Source organism: Tenebrio molitor, chromosome 7 (genome assembly GCF_963966145.1).
Source record: "Tenebrio molitor chromosome 7, icTenMoli1.1, whole genome shotgun sequence".
In the NCBI taxonomy this organism is placed as follows: domain Eukaryota; kingdom Metazoa; phylum Arthropoda; class Insecta; order Coleoptera; family Tenebrionidae; genus Tenebrio; species Tenebrio molitor.
The window spans coordinates 1,852,880-1,866,854 of record NC_091052.1 but is presented as its reverse complement, the minus strand read 5'-3'; the positions used below and the strand labels follow the sequence as shown (position 1 = coordinate 1,866,854).

At 33.5% G+C, this 13,975-nt stretch overlaps 2 protein-coding genes across 8 annotated transcripts in view; one reads left to right on the top strand and one right to left on the bottom strand.

Moving 5' to 3' along the window:
- The first annotated feature begins 3,634 nt into the window (after nucleotides 1-3,634).
- Nucleotides 3,635-13,975, top strand: part of LOC138135596 (serine protease inhibitor 3/4-like) — a 10,684-nt gene continuing 343 nt past the window's right edge. Inside the window, exons 1-5 of one of the 7 annotated variants that reach the window (XM_069054359.1) lie at nucleotides 3,635-3,751; nucleotides 4,498-4,612; nucleotides 9,352-10,137; nucleotides 10,190-10,334; nucleotides 12,824-13,277. In XM_069054359.1, the coding sequence (XP_068910460.1) occupies nucleotides 4,502-4,612; nucleotides 9,352-10,137; nucleotides 10,190-10,334; nucleotides 12,824-12,969 (1,188 nt within the window). In that variant the 5' untranslated portion in view covers nucleotides 3,635-3,751; nucleotides 4,498-4,501 and the 3' untranslated portion in view covers nucleotides 12,970-13,277. The other 6 variants (XM_069054365.1, XM_069054358.1, XM_069054360.1 and 3 more) reach the window with 6 other exon arrangements.
- Nucleotides 4,864-8,247, bottom strand: y (L-dopachrome tautomerase yellow). The gene is made up of 2 exons (XM_069054357.1): nucleotides 7,897-8,247; nucleotides 4,864-5,874 (listed from the first exon to the last, which is right to left on the bottom strand). Exons 1-2 carry the CDS (start codon nucleotides 8,138-8,140, stop codon nucleotides 4,880-4,882), a joined length of 1,239 nt encoding a protein of 412 aa, XP_068910458.1. The 5' UTR covers nucleotides 8,141-8,247; the 3' UTR covers nucleotides 4,864-4,879.

Sequence of the window (13,975 nt, the reverse complement as noted above, 5' to 3'; positions counted from 1 at the left end):
CTTTATTAGACTTGAAGGCTGCCTTTCTAGAAATCCAGAATAAGATAATGAACCCGGAGGAATTGAAAATGCAACCCACAATACATTTGCAACGCTAACGTTCATATATTTAAATATCGTATTGTTTTAAAATGAAATTATGAATCCATGATAGCTTTGCTTCCAATCATTTTATTTGTCACAACTGACATTTACGAAAAAGTTAAAATACGACGATTAAAATGTATTCGAACGATGAGAAAAGAAACACGATTCTGATTTAAGGCCTAAGGCGATTGTAATAAAAATGCCTCTGCCGTTGTGCGTTTATGCAGACAATAAACATTTTCCCAAAAACTCTGTTGACATTAATGTAAAAATTTACGAAACTGCACAACTTGTTTTATGTTCTTTAAACCAAAAAACAAATATCAACGTTAGCATTGCAAATGTATTGTGGGTTGCATTTTCAATTCCATCGGGCTCATTATCACTCGGTGTATACCGGGTGTATCAGAAATAGGTACAATAAATTTGCCTTGAAGCGTTATAAAAATCATCGAAAATTTCCCAGAAATTGACTTACGCGTCCACGGAAGCATTATTGTGTCTAATAAAAAGAATGAACTCACAAAAAATGAACGTAAGTAAAAGTGAAAACATATTGATTCATTTACTACGAGTATTTACACACTTTATTACGAAATCAAACAAAAATATAAATTTTAAAGTCTTGGTAGCTCCCCAAAAAAAAAACCATTCCAATGATTCTTACAATAATAGTAGTTTATTTGACGAGTTTGTGTGTAAATTGGGCCTTTTTTGGCACGCGTGCCAAAAAAGGCCCAATTTACACAAGGACGAGTTGAATACAATGTTTTTTTGTTCGACGAGCCCCTTAAAGGCTCCAAATCGCTTAAAACCTTTAAAATTAGCTTGACGTTTCGTTTTGACAAGTTGTGACGTTTATCAAAATCCGTTCACATAGGAGAAAATTCTCAAATTCTGACAGTGTCGAACAAAAAATGTATTTATTATTATGCACATTAAACACATCTTCTGGAGTGAATCCTGCCTCATCCGTTTATATCACATTATTTAAAAGTTTGATTGAGCGTTGTCTAGTGCTAAAATAAAATCCATTCGCAAAATTTCTCTTTACGTGGTAAATCACCAGGCCGCAAACACAGAACTTTTTGCACTTGGTACAGATATAATTGTTGCATCTTTAATATTCGCGAAACAGTACCGTGTGAAATGTTATGCTGACGTAAAAGTCTTCTAGAACAGGTAGGTACCGTGCGATTGAATAAAAAAAAAATCAGAGTAGGCGAAAATAGTGGTTTGAACCAATCAAAGCATCAGAATAGCACAATCCAGGTAACTCGATTTTTTTTATTCGATCGCACGTTACCTGGTTGATCTTCGGTCTCGGAGATGCTGAACTATTCTCACAATTGCACGAATGTGGATATTTCACGATTCGGAAACTGCTTCTAATAAATGTATCGGGCTTGGAGCGCGTTTTGACTGGCTTTTCCATATGCGAGCACAATATCGGTTATTTGTAAAATGCCTCCGCAAATTAACACCAATCACCGACAATGGCAAGACGACAACTGAACTGATGGCATTATTTTATTTCTTTTTTCAGTTGCAGTTAAGGAAAAACAAAGGAACGCGATTAGGAACCTAACAACTTTTTACTTCTCACTGCTTAATTCATTATTTTATTCACGGTCGATTTTTTCTAAATGAAATGAAAAGTTGATTTTAATTTTAATATAAATACTTACAGAGTTTCTGAGCCCGATGCCGCTAAGCCATAAAACGACGAAACGACCGAAGCGCTGACAGATTCCAGTGCTTCCAAAACAATCATGAATAATTAATTATAAGCAGCCTAGGCCATTCTACTGATATTAAAATGTTACAATATTACAATTCAACTTTTTGGATTTCCTGTTCTAAAGAAACACGTGTTCAATTGAAAAGTTTATCAAATTGGCTTTGATCTTTGTCGCTATCTTTGTCTAAGAACCAACTTACGATGTTGTTGTCTTTTAAAAAATAAAGTCAAAGCCAACTTGATGAACATTTCAATTGAACACTTGTTACTATCCCTTACCTGACCTGGCATCTCCCAAACATCATGTTTTCTCACTCTTACGTACGCACACAGCTTTCAGAACGAGGCCAATTTGTTAACGTGAGCCGAGCCCAACAAAAAAAAATTGCATGTGCGTGTGTTAAGCGGTGATTATTATTGATTTATGACAACTCGGTTTTACGACTTACCGGCATCGAACTCAGAAACGGAGTATATTACTAAGATTTCCATAGCCGTGCCATTTCAACTCATCGCTAAAACTTGTCGCAAAAATACAGGGTGTATCAAAACGACCGCACCAACTACTTGTAATCGTATAAAGTAGAGTTAGAGTAGAGGAACGTGAAAAAATTAATACAAATATTCTCCTGATGCTTTTTTGTAACTTTTAATTGAAGCTGGGGAAAAAAACAATTTTTTAATGTTCTTCTCACTCTATTCTGTACAACTGCTAAAGTTGACTCAAGTTGCAAAAAACCACTTTGCATTTGCAACAGCACTTTTATGGCATTAGTCATTTGAAATTACTTTTAAACTGTACTTATATAGAAAATATTCAACCCAAACTATTATTTTCTGATCCCTTTGTGCCTTTATTTGGTTCAAAAATATGAAAAAAATGCTGTTGCAAATGACAAGTGGTTTTTTGCAACTTGAGTCAGCTATAGTAGTTGGTGCGTTCGTTTTGAATCACCCTGTATATTAGGTACTAGATTATGCATGGTGACCATGAAAACCAGCGCTTACATGAACAGCGATTAAAATTTGTTAATATGTTGTTACATTATTATTCACTTAATAATGATTTAAATAATGAATTTCATTAAATTGACGGTTTTGTTCGTCAAAGCATTTTTTTAATTTTTTTTAAAGATATTTTTTGCTATTTTATTGTAATTAAATGCGGGTCGCATTTTAATTTTTCGACGAAAAAATTAATTTTCAGTTTCAGTTTTTTGTTCGATACTGTCAGAATTTGAGAATTTTCTACTGTGTGAACGGATTTTGATAAATGTCACCAATTGTCAAAACGAAACGTCATGCTAGTTTTAAAGATTTTAAGCGATTTGGAGCCTTTAAGGGGCTCGTCGAACAAAAAAACCTTGTATTCAACTTGTTCGTGTGCCAAAAAAACCCAATTTACACACGAACTCGTCAAATAAACGACTATTAAAATTTTTCTAATCTGAGCTTACGTTAGTAACTAAAAAAAAATAAAAATAAAATAATCAATCTCAATAAATCACTCATTTATAATTGTATCACTCAATTAGGAACTTAAGTTATAAAAGCTGCAATACAATTCTACATAAGTCATTTAAATAGGTACATATTAGCCCAGGGACCGCGGTTTTCACTTTTCTCGTTGCTCTCTCTAAAGAATAAAAAAATTCAGTAAATTGAAATATATATTCTATAATTTTCTACAACACAGCAGATTATGATTATTCCTTGTGGCGATGTAAAAAAGAAAACAATAACATTTCGTGGAAAAAATGCATTGGAAACATTGGATTTAGCAGAAGCGATGGAACTCCTTGACGTATTACATTTAGATTATCTTCTTTTTAAAACGGTGGGGGTACAACCAATATGAAGACACTCTTGACGCTGAATCATTAACAAACGTTGTTCGTTTAAGCAAATAAGTGGAAGAGCGAGGTTTGTTTTCGTTTTTACTTCGATTCTTATTTGCTTGTTTAGAGTTCGATTCACGTTATATGGGCCCAGTTTAATTTCATTTAAGTGTTACGCAGTCAATTTTGAGACAAAATTGTAAGTACATTTTGACAATTTTTGAAAAAAAGTTTCTTTTTATTACTGCATCACGATTGAAACATTACGACCGCTAGATAAATTGTTCACTTTACGTTTGCTGAAAAGACATAAAAATCATAATAACAATGTTATCTGTAGCTTTTCGCCGGTATGTTCACAAATATCAATAATACATGAATAGCTAGCGGCAGGTTTGAATTAATGTATTTTTAACTACATATTTTTGAAATTATGCAAAATTCTTGTACTAGACAACATTGAAAATTAGGTATTTAATAAGTAGTTCCACACTTTTCAATTCTTTAATCTGATGATGTAGTTGTTTCTTCTTTATACATAGATATTATTTACCTGTAAAGAATGTAGAAGGTCGTTGGTTTTTTTACTGTAAAGCTTGGGAAGTCTCAAGGAAATTGCATTTGCAGTTGTAAATATGTGTAATAACAAATCGTTCTTTCCAGTTGTCATGTGCTTATGATTTGCTTATCACACAATTATTAATTACTGATAAATTTTAATACTCGGAATCGTAAAATTCCCCGACTTCCATTAACCGTTTGCATAACCAACATCCTTGACCGTAGATGTTTTATTTACAACCATATCTAATGAGGCGTTATATTTTTCAGAAAAATGAAAACCTTGATTATAATGGCGTTGACTCTAGCTTTGGCCACGGCTGAGGAAGTTGCTTTGCAAGAATTCACCACTGGCAACAACTTGTTTACAGCCGCTCTCTACAAAGTAAGCTGCTACAATGTCATTTAAATAAGTATACACAAACGAAACTGGTTTAGATTTTCAAGTGAAGATAAATCATTCAAATTTTTATTAACCAACATCTTGTCATCATAATGTATTTGAATCTTTAACGGTCAGTGACCAAGGACATCGCTGTACCATCGTTTTTACCCATCGTGAAACTACGCTTTTTGAAAACACTCACATTTTGCTCGTGCCTCGAGGCTTGAATAAAAAAATGTATTAACAATTCGTCAGGTTATAAATACTTTATTGATGCGTTTTTACGTTACATTTTGTATTATCGATGAGGACATTCAATGGAGCGACAAATATTCTGAAATTGATGTCATCGAAATCTAAGCTGGAGAGGAGAAAATTTGACATTTTGTCCGACATGACCCAAACGTATCCACTATTGTCAATTTTAATATCGCTGGGGAAAATTAGTCTGGTGTCGTCCTTGTCGACAATGTCAATATTGGTACAATGGTATGGATCTGCGGAATTCCAGCAACCTATCGCATTTCTGTCTATCAGATTAAATAATTGGATCCCCTCTTCGCTCATCACTTTTGCTGTGACATGTCCGTTAGGTCCTCGTCCCGGCAAGGCAATGAATTCATGATAACTGTTCTCGACTTTGGAACTATTCTGCAGAACTCGCGTGGACACGGCAAACTCTCTATTGCTCGCCAACGGGCTAAAGTACAAAATTCTCTCTCCGCTTGTCAGAACTGGTGACAAAGACAACCCAAAAATCCCTTCCTCGAACCACTGGAAGTTCAGGCCTCCGATGTTAAAGTCTCCGGCCAGAGGATCCGGCAGGAAATAGCCATGATTGAACCTCCAAGACTTGTTTTCTAGCCACGAGTACACAATCAATCCGTAGCCTAGCTCGTCGCTCATGTAGGCAAAAGCATCGTCACAGCTGTTTCCCAAATCGACGGCGATGTTAGCAATGAAGGTGTTGGAGTTGGTGTCTTCGGGGCGGAATCTGTACCTTCGAATTCTTCGGTTTGTGAATAAATCGAATACGTTGAGGGTGTATGGACAGGGGTTTTGCGTGGTGTTGCCTATGCCGAAAGTACCAGTGTCGAGGACCCACAGTCTGTCACAGGCGTCGGCTTTTATACGATAGACAGTGGTCAAACCTGATTCACAGTTGGCTAGCTCGTTGGATTGCCAATCTGGGTACGGGATTAAACGAGGGGATTTGGTTCCGAGGTTGTGAAGTGAGATGTAATTTAGAGTTGATGGAATACCTACAATCATTTACATTGTTCAATTCTTGCATTCAATGATTTTCTAATTATGATTTTATGTCCGGAACTAATGAACGAATGTAAAGTCCTCGTCTAGAAATAGTCAATTTTGACTTAAATTGTAAATCATTTTACAATAGGAGAGAAAATCGTCTTATAACTACCATAAATAATTCCATAAATAAATAGGGGCTGTTACTTTACCTGATGTTTGCTCTTTTTTGAGTCGGCACTGCACAACAAAGGGGCAATAAAGTTAGAGGGTATTATGGTAGTTATAAGACGGTTTGCTGTCCTATTGTAAAATGATTTACAATTTAAGTCAAAATTGACTATTTCTAGACAAGGACTTTATCAACTTCCTTCATTAGTTTCGGAAAATTTATATTTGATAAGAGCGCTTCAAAACATGAACAAAATCTTAAGCACTGTTTTTTAAAATATTCTGTTAATTTGAATGAACAGACTGGGAAAATGCATTACAAAACTGTCTTTATCTTATTTTGGTTTTTCCAGCTGTCCAAAGTGCATAATACTTATTTTTCGGCTTCCGTCTAAATTTTTCATACGCCCAAATCGTCTTGAAACAGTGAATTCCATACAGGAATTTTTAATGAAAGATTTTAGGTTGGTGGTACTGAGTGTCATGTGGAATTTTTGATACTTGATTTTTGAACTACTTGATTTTTAAATTTTAATAATTTTTCGTGATGGTCGATGTTGCCATTGGAAGAAAAATAAATTCCCTATCCGGTAATATTTTAACAAAAATTAGTTCTTTTGCTTGAAACAATTGTCGGCTTTCACTTGCAAAATGACAGTTTTTGGGCTTGTGATACAACGTTTTTTTGTTCGACGAGCTCCCAAATCGCTTAAAATCTGTAAAATTAGCTTGACGTTTCGTTTTGACAAGTTGTGGCATTTATCAAAACCCGCTCACACAGGAGAAATTTCTCAAATTCTGACGCTGTTGAACAGAAAAAGTATTTTTTTCTTGTAGATTTTAAACATATCTTAACTTGTAGGTTCCAGACACGGAATCTTGGCCAACATTTTTTTGATATTTCTAAAAAAAAATTATGTAAAGCCATCATTAGTGTCATTAATAAATGACAATTATTAAAAATCACTTTGAAGTTTTTATTCTGACATCACAAAAGCAAGGAAATAGCATTATCGAGTCAAAAGTTGGGTTATATTCAATAAAGGCCAGTTCACACATATTTGTCAATTAAATGTCAGTTACGGCCAAGATTCCGTGTCCGGAATAGTACTTACTCTTTTGTTTGCTGATACAGTCAATGGCATTTTTTGAGAAACTTTGAAATACTCAATTGCAAATCGATCTTAACCTTTACATTATTTATTTGACGTTAATTGTGACATTGGCGCGACGATGTCAGGCTCATGATGCTACTAATTGACGTTTAAATTATTTTTGACATTTTGTGACAATAAGCCTTGATTACACAGTGTAAATTACAAAATTCTGACATAAACGAATAATTTTTTAGTGACTTTGACGACCAAAATGTTTGGCATTCGACTGTACAGTTGGTTGCAAAAAAAAAACGGGAACTGTCAGAATAAAATTGACACATTTTTTTCATAGTGTGAAACCTTCTTGCAAGAGATAGAGTAGAATTATTGTCAAAATTCAATTACATTTTTAAAATTATTTGATAGGTATTGTGCGGTAGACAATTAATTAACAAATGAACAAAACCAAATTTACATTGGGAAAATGTTCATTTCCCGTTTTTTTTGCAACCAACTGTATCTTCCAAACCAAAAATTCTATTTTTCCAAATATCAGCTCAAATTTATGTCAGAGTAAATTAAATAATACTTTGTACATTACCACCAGTCTGTTAACCTTAAATTAACTTAAGAAAATTTGGAAGAAATTCGATTTTGATGGGTTTTTAATAAGCAGCAAAGCAATTTCGGATTATCAGTGTCTGGTGTTAATTAGCATCTTAAAACGATGTCTGTTAATTTGAAATTGTAATTTTTTCTTACCTACTCTCCACCTTGGCACAGTCACAAACAATTTGTCATTCCAAATTTCAATTCCAACGGGCAAATTATTTTCTGGAACAAACCTTTGTGTTGCAATTGCTTGAGCCCTGGTATACTCATCGGGATAAGCATAGTCTACTGCGGACCATCTAAACACTTCTTGCAGCTTGAATGTGCCGGTGACATTTTGAACGCAAAAATAAAAAAGTATTAAAATGTAAGAAACCCATGTTTGGAAAAACATTTATTGTTGACTCTTCTCTCGCCTTTACTGATCTACAAAGTTAAGTGGTAAACACTAAGATAAATTAAAAATAGTTTTTGAAATTTATAACCAACCGTCCTCGTTTAGATAATGTCTTAACCAATCACCTTAGCGAAAGTAATTAATACAAAGTGATCAGGAAGAACTGTTTAAGTTGGCAATACAATTAAGAACATTTTGTATTCGACTATTTGTAACACTGCAACCGTATATGGTTTTGATTTGATGGTATATCTGACGTAATAGGAAAAGCGAGAAAAATTAGGTTATGGAAGTAGAATTCAACGGTAAAAAGAAATTAAACTCCAAATACGAAACTATCAATTGGCTTTTTCCGTATTTTAAAGTATCGTTCAACTACTCGAATGCAACCGGAAGTTACTCCGATTATGACATTTAAAAAATTCAGTATTACCAACTCAAACAGTCCTTCTTGATCACCTTGTACATTGGAAAAAATATTATTTACACTAGTACTAAAAATGACCGTAAGGATCTACCAAGTTGCAACATTTTTGGATGTAAGAAATTGTTCAAACTTATAATTGGTCAATAAAAAGTTCTTGTATCCCTCTGGTAGTCAGTCCTGCGTTAAAAAATGGAAGTGATGCTTTTGGTGTTACAATAAATGGAGTAAATTGCAAGAAAAAAGTAACAAATCAAAAACTCTTTTTGTTTATAAACCACTGGAATTATTTAAAATCTGACGATTAGGACTTTTGCAATAACAGATTTTTCCATCAAGTTCAAAAATATTGCTGTTTGTTTAAAAACGAGTTAACCTTAATTAAATAATTTTTATAGATGAATGAACAAGATTTCTATTTGAATATGCACATAATTGATCATTCAATCAATTAGTTTTGTAGAATGCAAAAATAATTGCAAGGAAACGAGTCCAGTAAATAAAGAAGGGTAATGTAATTCATTGCACAAATATTTCTGTTGCAACAATGCGTTGCCATTTTGATATGATAAGCGATCGTTTTAAAAATATTGAAACATTTTAAACAAATTTTTAAGCCACATTTATGCATAACTTTGTTTCACCTTGGATTATTCAGAAGTTTGTAATTTTTGCTTCGTGTCATGATTGTGAATTATCTTTAAAAGAGATATCAGGTAATTTTAAGTGGATCTGTGATTAAAACACAGGAACTGTATGATTTATTTTTGGTTTTGTTTTGTAGGAAGTGTTGAAAGAAAACCAAGGCAATTTTCTGGTTAGCCCCTTTTCAATTGAAACAGTATTGGCTTTGACACACTCTGGGGCTAAAGACGAAACAGCTTATGAAATTCGTGCTGGTTTGCGTTTACCAAATAGCACTGAAAAAACAGAAGCGGTCTATGCAACCCTGCTCCCTACTCTAAAAGGAAACGACAAATATGCTCTTCACACAGCCAACAAAATATATGTAAAAGACGGTTATCCCCTAAAGGAAGATTTTAAAAATAAAGCCTCTACAGTGTTTCAATCCGGAATAGAAAACATAGAATTTACACAGAAGGTAGATGCTGCCAATACCATTAACAGCTGGGTTGGGAAACAGACCAACAACAAAATACAGAACCTGATTGATCCTAACATTTTGGGACCCGATACCAGAATTATTCTGATAAACGCTTTGTACTTCAAAGGGAAATGGGTGTATCCCTTCGAATCCGACTCGACCATCAAAAGGGACTTCTACAAGACAGCTAAAGATGTTGTTCAGGTCGACATGATGCACAACACTGATGTATACAATTACTACGAAAGTCCAGAACTGAAAGCCAAATTCTTGGAAATGCCCTACGAAGGTGATGACCTGTCGATGGTCATCGTCCTGCCAAACGAAAAAGAAGGTCTGGCGGCTCTCGAAAGTCAAATTGAAAATGTGTTCGCCGCTCCGAGATTCACCCAAGAACGGGTCAGCGTTTCGTTGCCTAAATTTACCGTCGAGAACAAAATCCAGTTGAAAAAAATCTTACAAAACGTGAGCCGATAACATTTTAGCGTTCCCAGAGTGTCACATAATTTTGTTACAGCTGGGAATAAATAAGGCCTTTTCAGACGAGGCCGATTTGAGCGGACTTGCAGGTAAAAAAGGCGATCTGGCTATCAGTGATGTCATTCAAAAGGCCTTCATTAATGTCACTGAAACTGGTACCGAAGCGGCTGCGGCGACTGCAGGTAAAAAATGTTACGAAACGTGTGTCCAGATAAGGTAAACAGTGAGATGCGACTGGCAAATCCTACTTGGTGCAACAGTCGTGCGTTTCCTTAATCTAGATGCACTTGCATCAAATTAACAAGGGGAAAATGTTTGTTGCTGCGAAAGCAAGGTTTACGCTGAAAACGAGTTTGAGAGAGATTTTTTTTTAAGTTGTATTTGCATATTTCTCGCGTTTTCAGTTGAAACGAATTTGCTTGCGTTTCTGTCGACTAGATTAACACGGTAAATGCTTCTTGCATACTAAAAAGGTGAATTAACAGTATTAATTTTTAGTTTCATTCTGTATTAATCACTCTAATTGAACTACCAAGCAACGAATTTGTACATGAAACAGTGCAAAGAATTTAACTTTAAATTTGCGCTAAAATTATACAGCAAATGAAGATTTCCCTATCGAGTTATTACCAGTAAAGACCTGTGTAGCCTCCACTATTTCTAAATAAATCAATCGCGACTGTATAATGTGCAAAATTTATTTGGGAATTTTTATTGTTAATACAGGGTGTTATTGAAAGTTGTACAAATATTTTAACCACGAGCTACTGGCTACATGTAGAACTGGGAAAAAATATCTAAAAAATTCTATGTCAATAAATAAAATGACATTTATTTTTTGAGTTACAATTTTTTTTAATTGCTTTTAGTTTTCTACGTTGTCCTACAACCTCGTAGGTAAAATTTCGGCACATTTAAAAAATACACCCTGTATATAATGTTTTATGAAATGTACGCCAATGCGAAGTAACCTATAGGAAATATGCTTTAAAACAAGGAAACCGCATTAGTGTACGTTTTATAAAATATGATATACAGGGTGTATTTTTAAAATGTGCCGAAATTTTACCTACGAGGTTGTTTGACAACGTAGTTGACTAAAAGCAATCAAAAAAATTTTAGGTAAAATAATAAATTTCATTTTTTTTTTGACAGAATTTTTAGATATTTTTTCCGAGTTCTACATGAAGCCAGTAACTCGTGGTTAAAATATCTGTACAACTTTCAATATCACCCTGTATATTGCTCTGTGGATGCAAAATAACTCCAAAATAAGTTTGCCGTTAGTAAGTTCTAACAATAATAGAAATGACATCATCTGCATCTTCCTCGACTAGGTACGCTTCTTGCCAGTTCAAAAGTTCCAAAATAATTTTAACAAATAATCAGTAATCACTCCACTAGGACACTAATTAGTTTTTATAATTTTTTCTAGGATACGTAGAATCGAGAATTTATTTGGTTAGAAAATTGGTTTATACATTTTTTGTTCGACAGCCTTTCTTGTTTTACTTAAAGTCCAATAGTACTATCTTGTTTGCTGGGAGGGTTTTACTACCTTTACAGTAGCAACAACTTAACGGTCGTCGGTAAATTAGTAAAGTTTTCCAGTGTTTCCTACTTAATTTATAATTGTTGTAATATTATTTTGTTAATAAAAATGCGAGGCCACATATAGAATTTAGACTAATAAGTCGTTGTTTGCAGTTCTTATCCTGGAATCAGCTGAACAGCCACCAAAGTATACAGTTCACGTAGACAGACCATTTTTGTACTACATAAAAATTAAGTCTTTGGTAGCATTTATTGGTAGAGTTAATTTTAAGTAGGGTGTTCTTTGTGGTCTATTCTTTGCTTTTCTCAATTACTGTATATTGAGTGGATCAAGAATCTAGTTTGCTAATTTGTGGCTCTGTAAAAATATGAAACTTGCAAGGTTTGTTGAAACTTGACAGAAAAATGTTGTTTTTATTTTGTTCAGGAAATACCAAAATATTATATTAAAAATTTTCAAGTTTCATATTTTTATTTCCAAATTAAAAAAAGCCAAATTAGTTCTTGACTCTGATATGTAAACGTAATTTTTTGTTACATTTTAGCATCAGTTGTGGTTACCTTAAGTCTACCACCTCAGTACAAGAACATTCAAAAATTTAACGCAGATCATCCATTTTTATTCTACTTGAAGTTGAAGACAAATAACTTAGTTTTATTCCTCGGCAAGTGTAATACCTTTTAAAGCTGACAAATATTTTTAACGCAAAGAGAATGCCATTTGCTGTATAATTATTTGTGTATGATTTAATAAATTTTTTTAGCTTAAACATTTTTTAATGAAACACCTTCATGTATTTTTTACAGTTTATGAAGAGCTTCTAACTTATCCTGATCCCAAAATCTGCAATTCTTTCATATTCTAAACTAAAGCTAAAAATGTGTTGTTCTTTTTGGAGGAAGAGTTTCCTCACCTAGTTTAGGCAAATAAGCTGACATTTGTTTAAAAACGATAAAGTGATAAAACGAAATATATTGACAAACGCTTTCTTAATTGCTATAAGTACAGTATTCTGTACGATAAAATTGCGTCTGTAGTTTCATTCATTGGTATATTTCAGTAGTTTATTATGACGCTTTATATTGAAATGAAGTTGATCCAAATTTTTTATTTCAGTTCAGGCAGTTCGACTTTCAATCGAGTATCCAAACGTAAATCCAAAAATCTTCGTGGCTGATCACCCATTCATTTTTTACATCACCACTAAAAATCTTGTCCTATTCGGAGGAAGAATTTTATTGCCAAAAAGTGTTGAAAAATAGTTTTTGCGTCGAATACAGGCCAAAAATTTTATAGACTGTGTACGACGCATACCAGCTTCCCTTTTCTACCCAATAACAGTTAATTTTCCTTATCAGTAGAATTTTATAGAGCTAATAGGCTAGCACTTGTTATCCAAAATGTATTATCACAAACGTATTGGCAAAATTAGTTTCAATACAAATTTTAAAACCATTTGAAAACAATTTAAATTTGTAGCTTGTTTTGTTTATAGCACTCTAAAGAGTAATTGCTTTGCTAATTTTTCTCTGTGCTTATTTCTTTTATTTAAATGAACGCAGTATTTTATTATTGTTGTAATTATTTGCTACAGTGAAAATCGAATTCCAAATTGGTTTCTCTGAAATGAAGGTCTTCAACGCAAATCGTCCATTCGTTTTTTACATAAAGTTCCAAAACTTAATTACGTTTGTTGGAAGAGTCACTGGATCATAAATTTAAGTAAAAATGTTTATCACGAATTTTTGTTTTATTTCCCCTAATGCCAAAACTGAAATAATGCCAGCAGCTACTGTCACATGCCTGATATTGTTATTAGTTAATTTAGTAAGACACCCGGTATACACTGTATACAGGGTGTTATTGAAATGTGTGACCAGATTTTAACCACGAGCTACTGGCTTCATGTAGAACTCGGAAAAAATATTTAAAAAATTCTCTGTCAAAAAATAAAATGACATATTTTTTTGAGCTACAATTTTTTTTAATTGCTTTAGGTCTTTTACGGTGTCCCACAACCTCGTAGGTAAAATTTCGGCACATCTTAAAAATACACCATGTATATAATATTTTATAAAAAGTACGCCAATGCGATGGTGTACGTTTTATAAAATATGATAAACAGGGTGTATTTTTAAAATGTGCGGAAATAAATGTCATTTTAGTTTTTGACATTTTTAAATATTTTTTCCGAGTTTTACATGAAGAGAGTAGCGCGTGGTTAAAATTTTGTCAGGCATTTCAATAACACCCTGTATATGTACTTAA